General features: G+C 41.2%; 1 protein-coding gene across 2 annotated transcripts in view; it reads right to left on the bottom strand.

Moving 5' to 3' along the window:
* LOC148818666 (arf-GAP with dual PH domain-containing protein 1) overlaps positions 1 to 12,516 on the bottom strand; it is a 46,452-nt gene extending 33,936 nt beyond the window's left edge. The window contains exon 1 of one of the 2 annotated variants that reach the window (XM_088936794.1): positions 12,131 to 12,516. In XM_088936794.1, the coding sequence (XP_088792920.1) occupies positions 12,131 to 12,221 (91 nt within the window). In that variant the 5' untranslated portion in view covers positions 12,222 to 12,516. The remainder of the gene's footprint in view (positions 1 to 12,130) is intronic. The other variant, XM_088936793.1, reaches the window with a different exon arrangement.
* Between the last annotated feature and the right edge of the window lie 4,139 nt (positions 12,517 to 16,655).

The following is a 16,655-nucleotide window of genomic DNA, read 5'->3' as shown; positions in this document are numbered from 1 at the left end:
TCCCCAGGTGCTAACACCTAAAGCTAAGCTTTTTCTTTTTCCAAAGTAGGACTTGTTCCTAATTGCCTGAGGGTCATTGAAATGGCAACAAAGCTGGAATAACAATACAGGTGTTTGGGGATTTAAAATAGTTTATGTTGACTTACAGAGACATAGCACTTGGTACATACATCTGAAACACTTTGAAAGCTGTCCTAACAATTTAACATTCGGTTTCTACAGTTGTGCTGAAAGCCGGCACTTCAAATAATTAGAAGCATCCCTGCTGGCACAATCCCACAGCAGTCAGGAGACTAATCCCATCAAACTGTGCTTGAAAACGAGCCTTCAGATTTAAAAAAGGACCATTTCACAAACATTGGTTTAGTTTCCTCGAAGGTGGGAAGTACAAGCTGTGTCTCAAACTCTCCACCAAGTTCCTCACTTGCAGCAGGAGTTTGGACTCATGCTGGGTCCAAATGTAATAATGACTCATTGTCAGCTGTCACTTTTAATAGAGTTAGAAATAAATCAGCAGGTCACACCCTAACCTCTACTCATATATCATTCCTGACACCCCACCCTCCACCCCATCTTCACCCTCAGCGACTCATAGTGGTGGGTGGGAAGAGGGTGGTGTCCAATGACCTGTGGTGCCCTCAGTCAGGCAGATTAAGTCAATAAATCAATCTAATTCAATTACGTCTGTATTCCATCTTAAAAAGCATTTGTCCAAAGTACTGAGAGCTTATGAAGGTAGCTTTACTTCCTGTTTCCCCAAGAATGATGTAAGCTCCAAAGTGTTGTGCTTCCCTAGAAGAATTACAGAGGTCTTTTGCTTTCGAATAGCCAGATCAACCCCAAACCACCATCGGAGACAGAGATGGAACATCCTGTCTCAGGCGGTTGTTACTATAGTTCATTATTCTTCACACAACTGTGTGCTTTCACACTCAACAGGACACAAAAATCAGTTACAGTACCTTGTGGTGAAAGTGACAGATTGTGTAAACACTAATCTCGACATCGTTTTCTCAAATGACAAACCGTTATGTAAGCAAGTCAGGGCTGAAACAATCGCCTCTGGAACACAGTTGCATACAAGCAGACTTGCATAGTCATGTAAGATGAACTGAGAGTGGAAACACAACAAAGGCACCACAAAAACTGCAGTTTACATTAACCCACAATGTCGGTTTCGGTCTTTTAGAAGATTCAGAATGGATTTTCAAAGTGACTTTTTAAAAGCATAATGAAAATAAGTGCTAAAAATGAGAAAAAAAAACAAAATTATTTTGCATGTAAGACGAGAAGAAAAAAAGCATGCCGACGAAAATGTGGAAGCCTTACTAAAACAGAAGTAACGGATATTTCACATTGGTGCAACTCAAGGTAACATTTTGAAATGTGCTTTATGGTCACGAATAAGCATTTCCACACAGTTAACATCTTGGGGAAAAAAAAACAAAGCAGAGGCAAATATCTGAATTCAATTGAAATGCCAATACACTGAGTGACACTGTCATCTCTTCGATCATGTAGTCCATCCATTCATTTTCTAACTGCCTGCTATCCCAGCAAGCAATTGGCACAAGGCAGGATACACCCTGGGCAGCACACCAGTCCATCACAGGGAACACACAAACATATGCACACACTCACACCAGGCCAGTTCCCCCAGCAAACAATTAACCTACCAGTATGTTTCTGGACTGTGGGAGGAAAACGGAGCGCACGGCCAAAACCCACACAAACACAAGGTGAACATGCAAACTCCACACAGAAAGCATGCCAGGAGTTGAACCCAGGGCCCCAGCCCTGCCAGGCAACAAAGCTAACCAGTGGACCACCATGCTGCCCCTCTTCCTGCTAGTGTGCCACGGAAACACATGGGCACTGTTCCAGACATTTCTGCTAGTCTGGCTATGTTAGGGCTGCAATCCTGGTCCTGGAGGTACCACCATGTCTGCTGGATTTATTTCCAGCCAGGCCCTTAAACTGCCTGTGCCAATGGCTGCCAGTAAATGATCTGCATTCTAGCTTAGACTTCTTTTCTGTCTTTGCTTTAAAAAATGCCCAAATTAAAGTGCATTGTTTCCAACAGGACACAGACGTTTCTGCAGTCTTTCTTTAACTTGTAAATTGAGATTTTGCTCATTTATTTCTGACTAAAGAGCTCTTGAAAATAGGCAACCAATTGATGACGAACAGACATGGGTAGGAATGACTCTACCAGACCCACCTACTGTGAATGAGTGGTTTTCCTTCCTTTCATTTTATAACCAAGATCAACTGGTTGCTTTTCAGTTAGCAGAGCAGGAGAGCAGTGCAGAAACATACTAATTAGCACAGGATTTATACTGATTTCAAATCTAAGTCAGCATTTTAAGAGCTGAGACCAGTTTTTGCTTTAAAACATGGCATCAAATAGAAAAATGTAAATAAATTACCCTGCGATGAAGAACTCATTTCTACAGTAGCTGTATAACCTGCAACTCACGACTAGCAACCCACTGAAGCTAAACAGGTGTGAGTCTGGCCGGTGCCTGGATGGGGGACCTCCTGGGAAAGCTAAGCTGTTCAAGATATGGTAAAGAGGTGTTAGAGGACCAGTAGGGGGTGCTCACCCTGCAGTCTGTGTGCGTCCCAATGCCCCAGTATAGTGATGGGGACACAAATACTGCAAAAAAGGCATCACCCTTCTGATGACCCAAAAAACCAAGGTCTTGAATCACTGTGGTCATCAAAAATCCCAGGACATTTAAAAAAAAAAAGAGTAGGGGTGTTAACCCTGGTGTCCTGGCCAAATTTCCCATTGGCCTTTACCAATCATGGCCTCCTAATAATCCCCATCTATGAATTGGCTTCATTACTCTGCTCTCCTCCCCACTGATAGCTGGTGTGTGGTAAACATACTGGTGCACTATGGCTGCCGTCACATCATCCAGGTGGGGCTACACACTGGTGGTGGTGGAGGGGATCCCCTTTATCTGTAAACCTCTTTGAGTGAAGTGTCCAGAAAAGCGCTATATAGGTGTTAATAATAATAATAATCATAATCATAATCATTATCATAATAATCATAATCACAATATAGGATTAAACTGGAAGTTTAGAACCACTGTACCACTGTATTTTTTAAACCAGGGTGTGAATTCAGAATAAAAGAATGTAAAGACCTCTATGCAGCCAGTTCTTTACAGCAGACAACTGATCTCCTGATAAGGACTATCTGATTTCCTTTTACAGCCCTTCATGTTGGTGCCTTTGTAAAAAGGAAATTGAAACTGTGGTTGGTCATTTTTGAAAAGAAAGAAAAGATCTATTTCAGTTTGCGATGCCTCATAGGACAACAGACTGCAATCATCTACAGAGAGATAATGACATTAAAACCACCACTTCCCTCACAAATAAACCACACGTCCACATAGAAAATGCCACCCCACCCGAGCACACACACCAGAAACACATTTGCACTATCATTTTGTTTCAGCAAAATATTGCCACCTTTTTCTTTCCTTTATGAACATGAAGGCCTCCAGACCTCATTAAGGAATTAAAATCATTTCAATTCAACTTGTACAAAATATGAAATCAAACAGCTATCAGAAGCAAGTATCCTTCAGATCTCAATGAAACAAAGAGAAATGCTTGGGTTTTTCATTTGGTCTCCCATTTCTTAAGTTCAGCTTTGCAGAGCACGAGTCATAATGACACTGTCATCAGAGGACCCGGTCAGACTGGAAATCCCACTCAGAAACCCAGCAAGTAATGGATTGAATTTCTTCCTCCAGGCATCTCATTTATCTATGTGGTAATCTGAAGAAAAGGCAACTGTCTTAAAGAGAAAACTGCAGCTCCGTTTTCCAGGTGACCTTTTGATGACTCAGTAATATTTCTGCTAACTCCTCCAACACAGCACCCAGGGATCTTAGGGGTACTCTAGGAGCAATTTAAGGTAAATTAGGATAACACCCATGTCAATTTCCACAACAGCTTCCTTATCCTTTCTTTCAAGCCATGGATTTCTATTAAACTAAAATTTGCGTAAGCATCATCCAAGAACATCTGTAGTGTTTTTTACTCTGCTGCTGGGACACATCAGAAAAACGTTAACCATCATCTCTGCTGAGTGGAATCAAAAGAACAGATCTTTGCTGCAGAACAGGATTCTTCTGCGGCAGTTTGATTACACAAACAGCCATCGAGGTACATTTTTGTGGAAGCAAAGGTTTTTCAGTTATTTTGTAAATAATCTGTTTTTGTGTCGCTCCAGGAATCACCTGGCCACAGCTGACCAATGAACCTAATCCCAAAAGGGGAACCTGCCAGTCCCTGGATATCTCCAAGCTCTTTATAGCCAATTTTCTGCCCACCAGTAAAATTTCTGTTTTGTCCCTATTTGGCTCCAGGGAATTTGATGTCATCCAGAGTTTGATGTCACGCAAACAAGAGATAAGTGAAGGAGTGGGGAGACCAGAGGGGGGAAGAAATTTTGACATAAATCTGGGTATCATCTGCATTATCAAGACTTTCAAAAATGAACTGAAAGCTACTGTATCTAAAACAATGCTCATTATACATCTGGGGTATCACCCACTACTATGAAACAAAATAGAGCAAAATAATTTCAAGGCAAGACATACGAAGGATTCTGCTAAAGTGAACAATAATGCAGGGGAAGTGAAAGTCTTCTGCAGGAAAGATAAAAGAAAAGATTGAAGATCAGATACAGTATCCATTACATGATTTCCCTCCTTAGTAGGACTTTGATACTACTGGATGTTATTAATCCATTTCATCATCATGTAAAAAAGTTGATAATTTCCCTAAGAATAAAAAAAAACAGCTTCTTTCTGGTGAGAGAGAATGAAACCTAGACTTGTGATAACAAGTCTTACAACCCAGGCAGTATTTTTGGACTAGCCTTCTTCTTTTCTTGGCTCACATGTTACTCGCCATTAACCTGTAAAAAGAGACGCCTGCTGAAATCTATTTCATCTATTTACATGTCGAGGATGTGCCTGTGTGGTTTTGCTTGCACGTTGCTGATGCATGAAAGATCTATGATCAAAGATGTATCTCTGTTCAAAACTATAATATGTCCCTGGATTAGAATTTTTCTATTTTAAATTTCAGGGAAGCACTTTTTAAAAAACATGATTCCCTGAGGGTATTTGCCCAGCAGACGACAAGTGCCAGCAGATGTAATCTAAGCTGTGTGCAGGCTTAGGACTTCACCCCATGAACCTGTTACAAGTAAACGATTTGATCCCTTTTCCTAAGACAGGTGCATAAGTAGCACAAGCCCTGACCTACAAGAGCCCCCCGCTAAAGGAGCACAAATATCACTGGAGGGACTTGCCAGGATCACACTTCATCCTGCTATCTCTCCTCCTGGTACAGTTGCTTCTGCACTTTGAACTACAGAGGTGTGGCTCAGCGTCAACATACACAGGCTCAGTTTCCCAGGGAGCCGGTGACAAAAGCTCCTATCCCTATACTGAGCACGCGAGTCCTTGAATCTCTCGCCAGCGGGAGAAACCAGAGGTGGGGAAGCATGCTGTTCTCTTTTGACAGCTTCCTGCGTTCACTGCATACATCTGGAATGATCACACGCTTTACTGCCCTCCTCCTTGAAAAAGGAAACAGCTTGTTACACACTAGGGCCTGATCAAAGCCTTTTAGCAACGCTTGGATTCCCAACAGTCACCTAACTGCATCACCCCTGTGGCGTCAATGTCAGTTTTCTCTCCTCCCTGATGCACTTATCACTGCATCATCGCTTTGACAACTCCCTGCGCTACCTACTGAGCAAAGCGTCCTCTGTCCTTCTGCAGGTTAGGTCACTCTGTTGGCCAAATACAAATTCTTGTATTAGGAATTTGTCTTTTTCACATTCCATAGTAATCGATCTCCATACCACCAAGCCTCGGAGAGCCTTTGGAAGTGATAATTAGCAGGGAAAGCATTATAATACAGGTGATAGAAAGTGTGGTACAAGGATAGGAACCACTCAAAAGGGAAAACTAGCAACACTGAAAGGAGAGCATTACACAGAGGGGAGAGGTAGAGGACAGCAATTGTAAATGATTTGCAGATGGAGCGATAAAAAGGTCTTTTCTAGGGGAAGGGATGGACCCGACAGTCTCACATTTTGAAGCCGCTAGTATGTGGAGCATAGAGCAGACATCGACAGCTCCCACAGCTCCCACAGGGGGACCGCTGTTCCTGGTTAAGGTTCATTAGAGAAAAGAGGTCAGGCTGTTTAATCTCGCCATGACTCGTACACTTCACAGTCCGGCTTCGCCCTGCAGGGAACCTCCGGGATAGAAACGTGGCCAAGGGGCCGAGGGGCCGAGGGGCCGAGCTCTGCTCTGCCCCTGCCAGGATGTGACCACAGTTGCGCACAGGCTCAGATGGGACACAGTGCCCCTCCCATGAATCCCTGGTCCTTCCTCCACAGCAGAATTCTGCACTTTGTTTGAAGGGGGATGACCTCACTTCTGCAACTTGCTCTGTGGCACTTAGCCCTGGTGCAGAAGCAAGCCACCAAAAATATTCTGGACAAGAGCACCGAGAGATGTGCATGGCTCGTACTGTACAGAATACGTACTGCATTCTCAATAACACAGATACAGAAGACTCAAACAGCGGCCCCCATGCAATACAGGAAAGACTTCATTGCATTGCTGGTTATTGGTTACCAAGTGGCAACACTAAGGTCAATTAGTCATTTTCTAAACCTTTCAGGGTGAATTTTTTTTTAGCATTGTCCTTTTTATGAAACTCCGCTTGCGCCTGCCCTGCTGTTGTGCACATTGACCCACTTTACAAAGCGATATAAAGTTCATTCAGGAGCTGAACCTAGCCTTCACTCTGTCGGTCTGAGTCAATGAGGCCATTAATTGATTAATTAATGTCAAAGGCTTTCAAACTGTCAATCTCACGGTCCCACCTCACTCCACAACAGCCAGTGTCTGGGGGAAAACAATACTGCATGAAAATGGTTTCATTGACAAGGGACAGCTTGAAGGGTTTGCAGAAAACAAACGAGTATATAAGTCATTAATTTGTATTCAGTCACTTACAAATAGTCTCAGTGCTTTTCCTGTATTTACCTTCCACTACAATGGTGTACAGTTGAATCACATTCAAACAGACACCCACCAGGCAAGGAGAGATATAATTGCATTCTGCCATTAGGTAAACCCTGGTCATAGTCCACTAGTGACATGACCCAATAGATTAGATTATTTAGCTGCAGTTAATCAGATAAGGCCTGAATATCATCAGTACTCTGTCACCAAGAAAGAGGTCTATGCTCAAAGTTGACAATTTGAGCATTACTGTGTAAAGACATTAGACCTCATGTACAGAAACACACTGGCCTCCAGCCTCTCTCCTCCAGCAGTAATAAAGAGGGGTCACCAGATTTCTTAACTGTTTCAATTTGCCATGAATAAAGTTACATAGATAGATGCAAAATTTTAAAACAATATTCAAAATGTGGATGCATTTTTTAATGCCAGTCTCACCTGCACAATTCTTCCCGGGGACTGCACTTTGATAGCACACTTTTGTTGTTATATTATTACACAGATACATTATCAGCAACAATACAATGACTAATGAGATTTAATATATCAGAAAGTTCAGATAGAGATCTGCAACCAAATCATGAATAATTACACAGTCCCAGCTGCCAGGATTCCTAGATCCAGAAAATGTGATCAAATTAACTCATGCCTACAATTCAAGATATTCAAGTCAAGATAACATTTGGAGGCTATTGTACATATGTTGTAAATACACTGTGAGGCATTAAAAATGCTTTTGGTGCCAATAAAATTTTCTTGCATTTTTTATGCTTCAGTATATATATACAGTAGCTTCTGTGTCAAAGACTATGCTCCTTTCTCTTTGTTTTCCTTCTTATTTACACTTTGATCTATCCAGATAATCAAGAACAGCAAATTTACCAGCTATGTCACCAGTTTTGGTGCTGATCTGGGGGCGACTTCAAGCATAGCACATCCATTAGGCCGCTCTAGCACTTAAAACTCACACAAGAAATCAGGCAGCTCTTATCACTTACCCACATGGTCCAGATGACTTCTAATAAATATTTAACAAGTGACTAAATGCTACTATGAGTCACCATTGGCGTTTTTTAAGACTCACCCTTCAAACTAATTAAACAGCATGGGGCTTGTCTAATGAATTAAATAAATCTAACACAATGAGTTAATGTGGGCAGCTGCATTATTCTGAGAGTTGTGAAGGAACAAGTAGAGGTTAATTCCATGCTGTAAAGTAACAGAGTTCCTACATACATTCCTTATTCATGAGGAACAAATGCAGCCTTAGTTACACTAATTTGTCAAGTGCAAATGTTTATCTATGATTAAAGAAAACTGAGAATTATGTATTTTAACCTTAGCATGAGTTCTTTTTAGTGCCTATATCAGCCAAGCATGAGAGCAGCATGATGCCTGCTACTGCAGATTTTACAAAAGATCTAAAATGCCTTACTGTTACAAATATATTAATAGCATAGTTTTTAGAACATTTCATGCACCAGTCAAACAAATTCTCCAAAAGAATCGTTAGGCTGCACACAAGGTTTAAACGATAATTTATTAAAAGATAATTTATTGTGAGTAAAAGTACTTCTTGAGATCTTTAGCAAGAAATCTCATTTCAGCTGAAGCAGGACTTTTGTTTGAAGCATCCTGAAACAAATTCAATTATGTACAGTAAGTGTGTGTTCTGTGCTCCAAAAACAAATGATTATTAATTATTATCAGGACGACACATCAAAAGGCATCACTACTGAGAGAAAGCAACAGCGTTCAACATCAGGTCAGCGCTGGCACCCATTTAGGTAGTGCACTCGGAGGACACAGAAAATCTGCAATCCCAAAGAATTTATTCAGCATGCACACTTAATTTTGCTAATGTGCTGAACACTTTGGGAGCTAAGCAACAAAATTCACTGCATTTTCCCCATATACGTCACTGTACAGAGTCACTGAGAAGTATAGGAGTGTGAAAGCTGTCTAAAAACTGATGTTTGCCTTATGACAATAATGCTGGTTAGAGCATAGCCTTGCTTGTGAAGGTGGTTCTGAATAGCAGTGCAGATCCCTGTCCTTTTGTGTCACTTTGCACAAAAGGGCTGTGTGATTTGCATAAGAATAAATTAATTTAGAATAAACTGAGAGCTAACATGGCAAGAAACAAAAAGAGAAGCAGGGAAAGACACAAAATTAAAATATCTTCATATGCAATGTGTACTTTGTGTGCACACACCAAATGGCTTGATATTTTGTTTAAAGACAAAGTTGAAGTAGGGGTATTACAAGCATGAATGCTGCACATGCAGAAATGACCAGATGGATCTGAGAATATATTGTTTAATATCTAACAGTCAAGGTGGTGTACTATTCTACCAAGATGCTCTAGATCTGTAAATACTGATACCTGAATCAGGAAACAAAAAGAATGTGCAGTAGTTTCAAAACATTTCTCTTCTAATACAGAGTTCCTTTCATGAAAGTCGAGATTATTTCCCTCGCCCATTTGCAAAACAAATGACCCCTAAAGTATCCAAAAAGATGCTCTTTCTCCCGCAAAGAGTGGCTTAACACCACACTTCACTCCATCTCTTCCCACTCACTCCACACTGACAGAGGGAATGATGACAGGCTTGAAATGTACCACTTTTTGATTGAAAACAAACAGCCTTAGGGGACTTAAAACATATAGATAAAGGGTAGATTTGGTGTTTTTTAGAAAAGTTGCCCCTTCTAATATATCCCCCAATGGTGATTATAACTGGAATTAAACATAACTCACCAACATGAAAGCTACATATCCTCTGAGTACTCAGGCCAAATCATTGTTGTTTCAGGGACACAAAGCGAGCAATATTTTTTAGTATAAAGCCTTGTACTCATGCATGATGACACTGTGTGCATACACTGACGCAACATCAACTACAAGTAGGACAACGCTGCCAAATACCATTGTCCATCTTGTAGCAGTGCTGAAAGGAAGAACTAGTATTTTTAATTAATAATATAATACATGGTATGAGAAAGATGTCATGATTCAGATTCACTCTTATTAGAATTGTGTAATCAAAGCAATGCATCATTATTCTAACTTTAAACACCCGTTCATTCTCAATTAGCTCTTAGTAAGTAAAACAAAGTGAGCAGAGTGAGCCAGAGCTTATAGTAGCAGACTCTGGGATAAAGCAAGGTACGCTTGAGACAGGACCATTCAATTGCTGCCCATGCAATTTTCCAAGTGCATGGCTTGTTCAACACTGTTCACCATCACAGCAGTGAAGCAGAAAATCGCCATCAAGGCAAGTTAACTAAAATAGACTACACAGCTATTGCAAAGCAACGCTTGATCTCTTTGCTACAGGAAACTTCGTCAAGATGCTTCTATCTGCAGACAAATTCTGATTGTAATATATGCAATAGTGAAATCTGCATTGCAGTAGGGAAATAGTGAATTTGTTTGCTTTTTGTCAGAATCAGGAGACTAATGCATCTAAGTTTCGTCGTGGTCACAAGTAGGTGCGTTTAAAAATCTTTCAGTGGCTTTGTTGCCATGAATGCCTATATAAAGAATTTATTCTTTTGAGCTTTCGGGTGTGCTATCTGAGTTCTGTGTGCTTACAATTCACGTTGAAAGTGTCTGCAACATCATGTACATATCTGCGTTCTAGCAACAAAGGTGGATATCCATGAGCTGTCCTAAGTCCTCTGCATCCTTTTCATATGGATCCTCTGTTATTTGTTCAATTAGAAAAAGCAAATATATTACTCTGGCTGAATAAAACAAGTGAGACGTTCCTTGTCCAAACACTACCTGCCCACTGTAGTGCGACATGCTGAACAATGCTCTGTTATAACACAATGACATTTTAGTAACACCTGGAAATTTAAAGAAATTCCTAAGCAACAAGGCAAAATATGATCTCTAGGCTCATAGCTGAAGCATTACCGTATTGATTAGTATTAAGTTATGATTGTTTGGTTTAGTTATATACATGGTACTAGCTTGTGGGGTTTTTTTTTTGCTACACAGGTCTTTTAAAGACTCATTTAACAGGAAACATTTACCTCATTAGGCTGTGTGTGACTGTGGAGAGGTTTCAGGTTTAAAGGGTACACATACCAATGAGCCAGTGCACAAAAGTTGATTGTGTGCTGGAAAAGCCAATCCCATCAGTGATACGGGAAATTAGTGAGAGTGATTGGCATTGCATTTCTGATGGCCTCAGGTAAAATACAACCCACCTTTTTCACAAAAAGTGATACGCCTGATATTTAGATTAAATTAGATGATGAGGAGTTGGTGGATGAGTATTAGCATGAGAAAGATCACATATGTCATTTAATATAACATTTAATTACAATTGACCAGTTACACTTATTTAAATTTTATGGCATCTATTACCGCGTCTTTCCCTCCTACTTACCTAAGCTTATAGAGTTTAATACCTCAGTCTTTTCCATGTTCTGTTTTCACTCCTGCTCTAGTGTATTTGAACAATTTTGAGCGACAATGCATCTGCCCCTACAGCCATGTGGCACTTAATATAGGAGACCCACCCTCGGACAGCCCCTTCTCTTTCCCTGTTACTGGGGGACATGTAACTGGACACTTTCGAGTCAATAAAATGATCTGCGTTGCAACCGCTCGTTGTCACATGACTACATTCAAGACACTATTCCACGATGCATGTTGACTCCTCTGATCAACGTCAGTGCGACGGAATGGCAAATGGATTGCGAAAGACGTAATCAATAACAGCGAGGATGCATAAGAAAACATATCCAAAAGCGCTAAATGGTCTTTGAAAACAAATGAACAAACAGCTTATTCACCCTATTCAGGAAACCTAACATGCTGAAATAACGAAACCGAATCAATGAGAGGTACGTGCTTGAGTATAGTACTGTGCTGCCTTCAGATACGGTACAGCAGATGCACATTTGAATCGCCGGCGCTGGTCAAGCGCTGCCCTCCTTAGTCCATTCTCACACAGAAAAGACCCCCGTACTGCATAACCACGACCTTGATCGGAAGCGACACCGCCACCACATCGCCCTGAAGTTCTGGTTACCTGAAGCACCACAGTCCACACAGCTGCCGTTGCCGGGTCTCTGCAGCAGCTCCAGCAAAGCGACTTTGTTCTTCTCCTGCTCCTTGGCCATGGTAGTTTATGGATCGTGTTACACTTGTTCAAGGGGGCTTTGGGTGTTACAAGCCGCCACTTTTGTTTCAGCTGATCTTTTCCCTCGGGTCAAAAATATACATTTAAATAACAAAGGTCTCCCTTGTAAATCTAATGTCCGGAGCTGCTAGCTTCAATTCATCCTCCTCGGGGTCCCGGCTTGTGGACCGCACGCAGCACGCTGGTGCAGAACTCCCGGCTGACCGGTCTCACCTCGCCTCCGCTTCAGACAGCGCTAGAGCCCACTGACAGCACGCACTGGATGAATGTGCACCTTTTCCGTGTTCCAGCCTTCAGAGAAAGTGAGACCTCCAGCGGTCACACTAGCGCTTTCGTTTTTCAGATGTCCGTCAGAAATGGAGCTGCGCAAATTGCGTCCGCTCCAAGCGTCTCGTTATCACAAAAACGCCCAAAACCTGACCTAGGGCTACGAGGAGAAGTGGGATGTGTACTAAGCTGGGATCGTTCTCAACATCTGATAAAGGTTTTATTCTTTAGCGGTATCTACAGCAGTGGTTCCCAGTTCCTGGTCCTTCTGTTTTTCTAGCTCAGTTTTTAATCACAGGCTCGTTGATTTCAGTTTTCTATTTGGGGTATACAGTACTCGTGAATTTGCTTTCAGCTCTTAAAGGATCTAAGGGGATTTGTAGCTGGCCTCAGCTCTGCACTCATTTCTGAGTTTCAGAATGGCTGCCTACAGTGGAATCGATTGGATGCCTGCAGGAGGAAAAAGCCTCACTGAAGCTGAACAGGTGTGAGCCTGGCCAGTACCTGGATGGGAGACCTCCTGGGACAGCTAGGTTGTGTCTGGAAGAGGTGTTAGAGGGGCCAGTAGGGGGCGCTCACCCTGCAGTCTGTGATTTCAACATGTTGACATTGTTGTAAACGGTACTCTTGAAGTCAGGTCCTTGGGATGTTAAGGACTGACCAAAGGAATAAATAAAAGTCTAAACGAGCAAGCAGATGAATTAAGTCATCGATTAGCACTGGTGATGGAGAGCTTGATTAGAATGAAAGCCAATAAATGGTGTTCCTCTAGGACCAGGGCTGGAAAACAGTACCCTACAGAAAACCTTCACTTTTAATGCATATCAAAGAGCAAGACACAGATTTAACCCTTTGCGCTGCACTGTCTCGATATTAAAAATATCTGTTTGTCTAGAGAATGAAAGTAACTGTACAATTTATGTTCCACAGACACATACTGTAGTAGCGGCTTTTCTGCAGCTAACAGGAAAGAAACACAATGCTCATCTTGTTTTTGTTAAATATAATATTTCCCACAGTAAGCACTCTGCATTCTTCTTAGATTCTCATTCACAGCACTTCAGCTATATTGCTTAAGAGCTAGCAAAACAATGAATCAAACAAGAAAGAGTAAAATAGGTTCACAATGTAAATGATATCCACTCCTTTTTTAATCACCATGAATTTGTGTGGGTCTCTTTAATCAGATCTATTGATCTTGTAGTATGACCCATAAGTGACTTAATTCAATGCTGATCGATCCAGAATTTCAGTATGTATCGTTTCACTCCATCAGGACGATATGTTTGATTACAGATGTTAATGTCAAAGACCATTCATCCCCTGCGACCTGGAATTAGAAGAGGTTAGAACATAGATAACAGCTGATATGTTGTATGTTATTAAGCTTCTCTATGACTTTATAATATCTCTCATCTCTTCTGATTCGTCACATTTATTGTTGCAAACCTTACTGAGAATTTCAGAATTTCCAAAACCTTTGCTCTAGTATGACAAGCAGAGACCCTTTGCTGTGGATGAGACATTAAACTGAGGTCCGGACTATTTAGACATTAAAGGTTCCATGTCCAGGCATATTGCAGTCTGAGCTTGATCCAGAATTCCTCCTTAAATCAATTGCTGAAATAATTCTCCCATCTGTGCATGACCTGTTTTGCAGTAGGGCTGCTGGTTTACAATGGCTGCAGCACTTCAGTAATGGATGGAGTGTGTCCTCTCCTATATGTGAAATGCTTTGCAGCCTTGTGGGATGAAAAGCAATGTACAAATGCAGGCAATTATCCATCCCTCTGTTTTCTAACCACTTCATCCAATTCAAAGTTGTGGGGGAGCCGGAGTCTATCCTGGCAAGCAGCAATTATTTGTAGCTAAATGCGGTAGTACAACAAGAATTGCTCATTTATAGACACAAATCAGAGATGTACTTTTTTAAAGCGACTGTCAATAAAAAAAAGATCTATTGGAGTTTTCATAAAACAGGCCTGTGTAATATTCTTTTTGCACTCGTTTATACTAGGACATACAGTAGTAGAGCTGTAATGTTGTATCAATACATATTCAGGAAATGGTCAGTCAAGATATTTTGCTGAATCTACATCAGAAACTAGCCTCGTTGTACATTTCCAAACCAACTCATCTCCACCAGTCCATTTCAGTTAGAAGCTCAACTTTTATACAAAGAGTGCTTTTCACTGATCTCAGTTATTCAAGTCAGTACTGAGATGTGTAGCAGTCTGTGCTGGGATCAGTGTTTGCATATGACCTGCCTACCCTCCAGTGTTGTGACCATGAATGTAGTACAGTATCCACACAATGTTAAGAGTAAGTAAATGAACATCCCCTTGGTACTTACTGATGCTGAAACTCCTCTGTAACACTTCAAGGTCACAGGGGAATTACAAATTTACTATCAGTTTTACTTTTAAAAATACTAAATACTTACAAAAACAAATAGGATGCTTGAAATCAACTTACATTGAACAATTGTGACCAAAAGTTACTCATGATGTATAGATACTACCTGCAATGCATGTATACTATACCTGATTCTTCATATTATGATCATTAATTCATCTACTACGTTGTCCAAGGCATCGTACATAACAAAGTAATCTATGAACAATACAAAACATATAGTGGGACGATTAGGATATACCTTAAACAAGCTGAGATAATCTTTTTTGATTTCATAGCTGTGAGAAAAATGAAAAATAGTGGTGAATAAGTTCAGACTACTGTAGTAAACAGCATTTTGAAAGAGAAAGTAGTTGTTGTTAAAGTAGGTTTTAAAATCCAGCTACTAGACTATATTCCAGATCAGGGCTACAGAACCTATATCTTGATATAAGCAGGAAAAGTTTAAACACTCTGTTGTAATATAAAACACAGTATACCACTTAATACAATACAATTTAAAAAGGCAATAGGAACATCAATACTAATCAGCCTGAACTATAGTTATGGCAGTCGCACTGCACTACAAGAATATAGTTACGGCTCTAAAAGTATTTCAGAGATCTGAAGTCTCTGTTGCAGTCTGTAGATTGTTTGTGACCAATTTCCTTGTTAACCCATTATCACAGCACCATCATATACTGTAGAACAAAGAGTTGTGTAACCCTGGAGGTCCAGTAGTGGCCATTTTTACATTTTAAAATAAAACCCACATTGAAAGTGCTAAATTCGACTTGGTTTGCTTCCTAAATGTAGTGCTGCAGTTGTGATTAAATACTGCATCATACCCCTATGAACAAAGCACGGCAAAAAAAAAAAAAGACGAATATGGCACTTTTCTTTGTGCTTCAACCAATTCAGGGTCGCAGGGGAGCCGGGGCCTATCCCAGTATACAATGGGCACAAGGCAGGATATACCCTAGATAGGACGCCAGTAGATCACAGGGGCGGACACAGACGCACGCACTCACTCCTTGGTCCAATTTTGCCAGAATCCATTTAACCTACTGGTGTGTTTTTGGCCTGTGGAAGGAAGCCGGAGCACACAGACTCCACACTCCACTCCATTCCCTGGTCCAGAATTGAACTCAGGGCCTCAGCCCTGCAAGGCAGCGATACTAAGCACTGTGTCACTGTGCCATCCCCCTTGTGCCTCCCTTCGGTCATTCACAGAAAGAGGAGAAAGAGGAGACTAAAAATGACAACACGGAAACTAGGATTCTTCCTAAAAATGAAAGCACCGGGGCTGACTGGGTTCCAGGTATCTGGTGTTCCCTGCGTTTGCTTCAGGATAGCGAGCCCTGTGACATACTCTGTACTCAGGATCAGTGAGCGTGCGGTGTAAACAGTGTTGCGTCCTTCCTCAATGCTCCCCCAACTGCTGATGTGAGCTCGCACTCCAAAAAGGAGAAGTGGATGAGCTGACAGTCTTTGTTTCAGAAGACGCGCGCTGTCTTTATCAGCTCCTGTGCTGGGTGGGGTGAGGGCTGGCTGAGAATTGTGAATTCCAAATTTAGACAACCAAACCAAACCAAACAACCAGACAGTCAAAATAGAGGTGATTCTGTTTTCTTTTAAAAAGCATGACTTTGTATGTACTGAAAGTGTAGTTACCCACTCCACAACCTACCTTTTGTGTGCTTTTGTTTTGAGCTTTAAAAGACCAGTTGAAGGAGGATTTAAAACCACAATG

This window comes from Atractosteus spatula, chromosome 18 (genome assembly GCF_055471065.1).
Source record: "Atractosteus spatula isolate fAtrSpa1 chromosome 18, fAtrSpa1.hap1, whole genome shotgun sequence".
Classification (NCBI taxonomy): Eukaryota; Metazoa; Chordata; class Actinopteri; order Semionotiformes; family Lepisosteidae; genus Atractosteus; species Atractosteus spatula.
The sequence above is the reverse complement of the archived record's forward strand: the minus strand, read 5'-3'. Positions and strand labels throughout refer to the sequence as shown.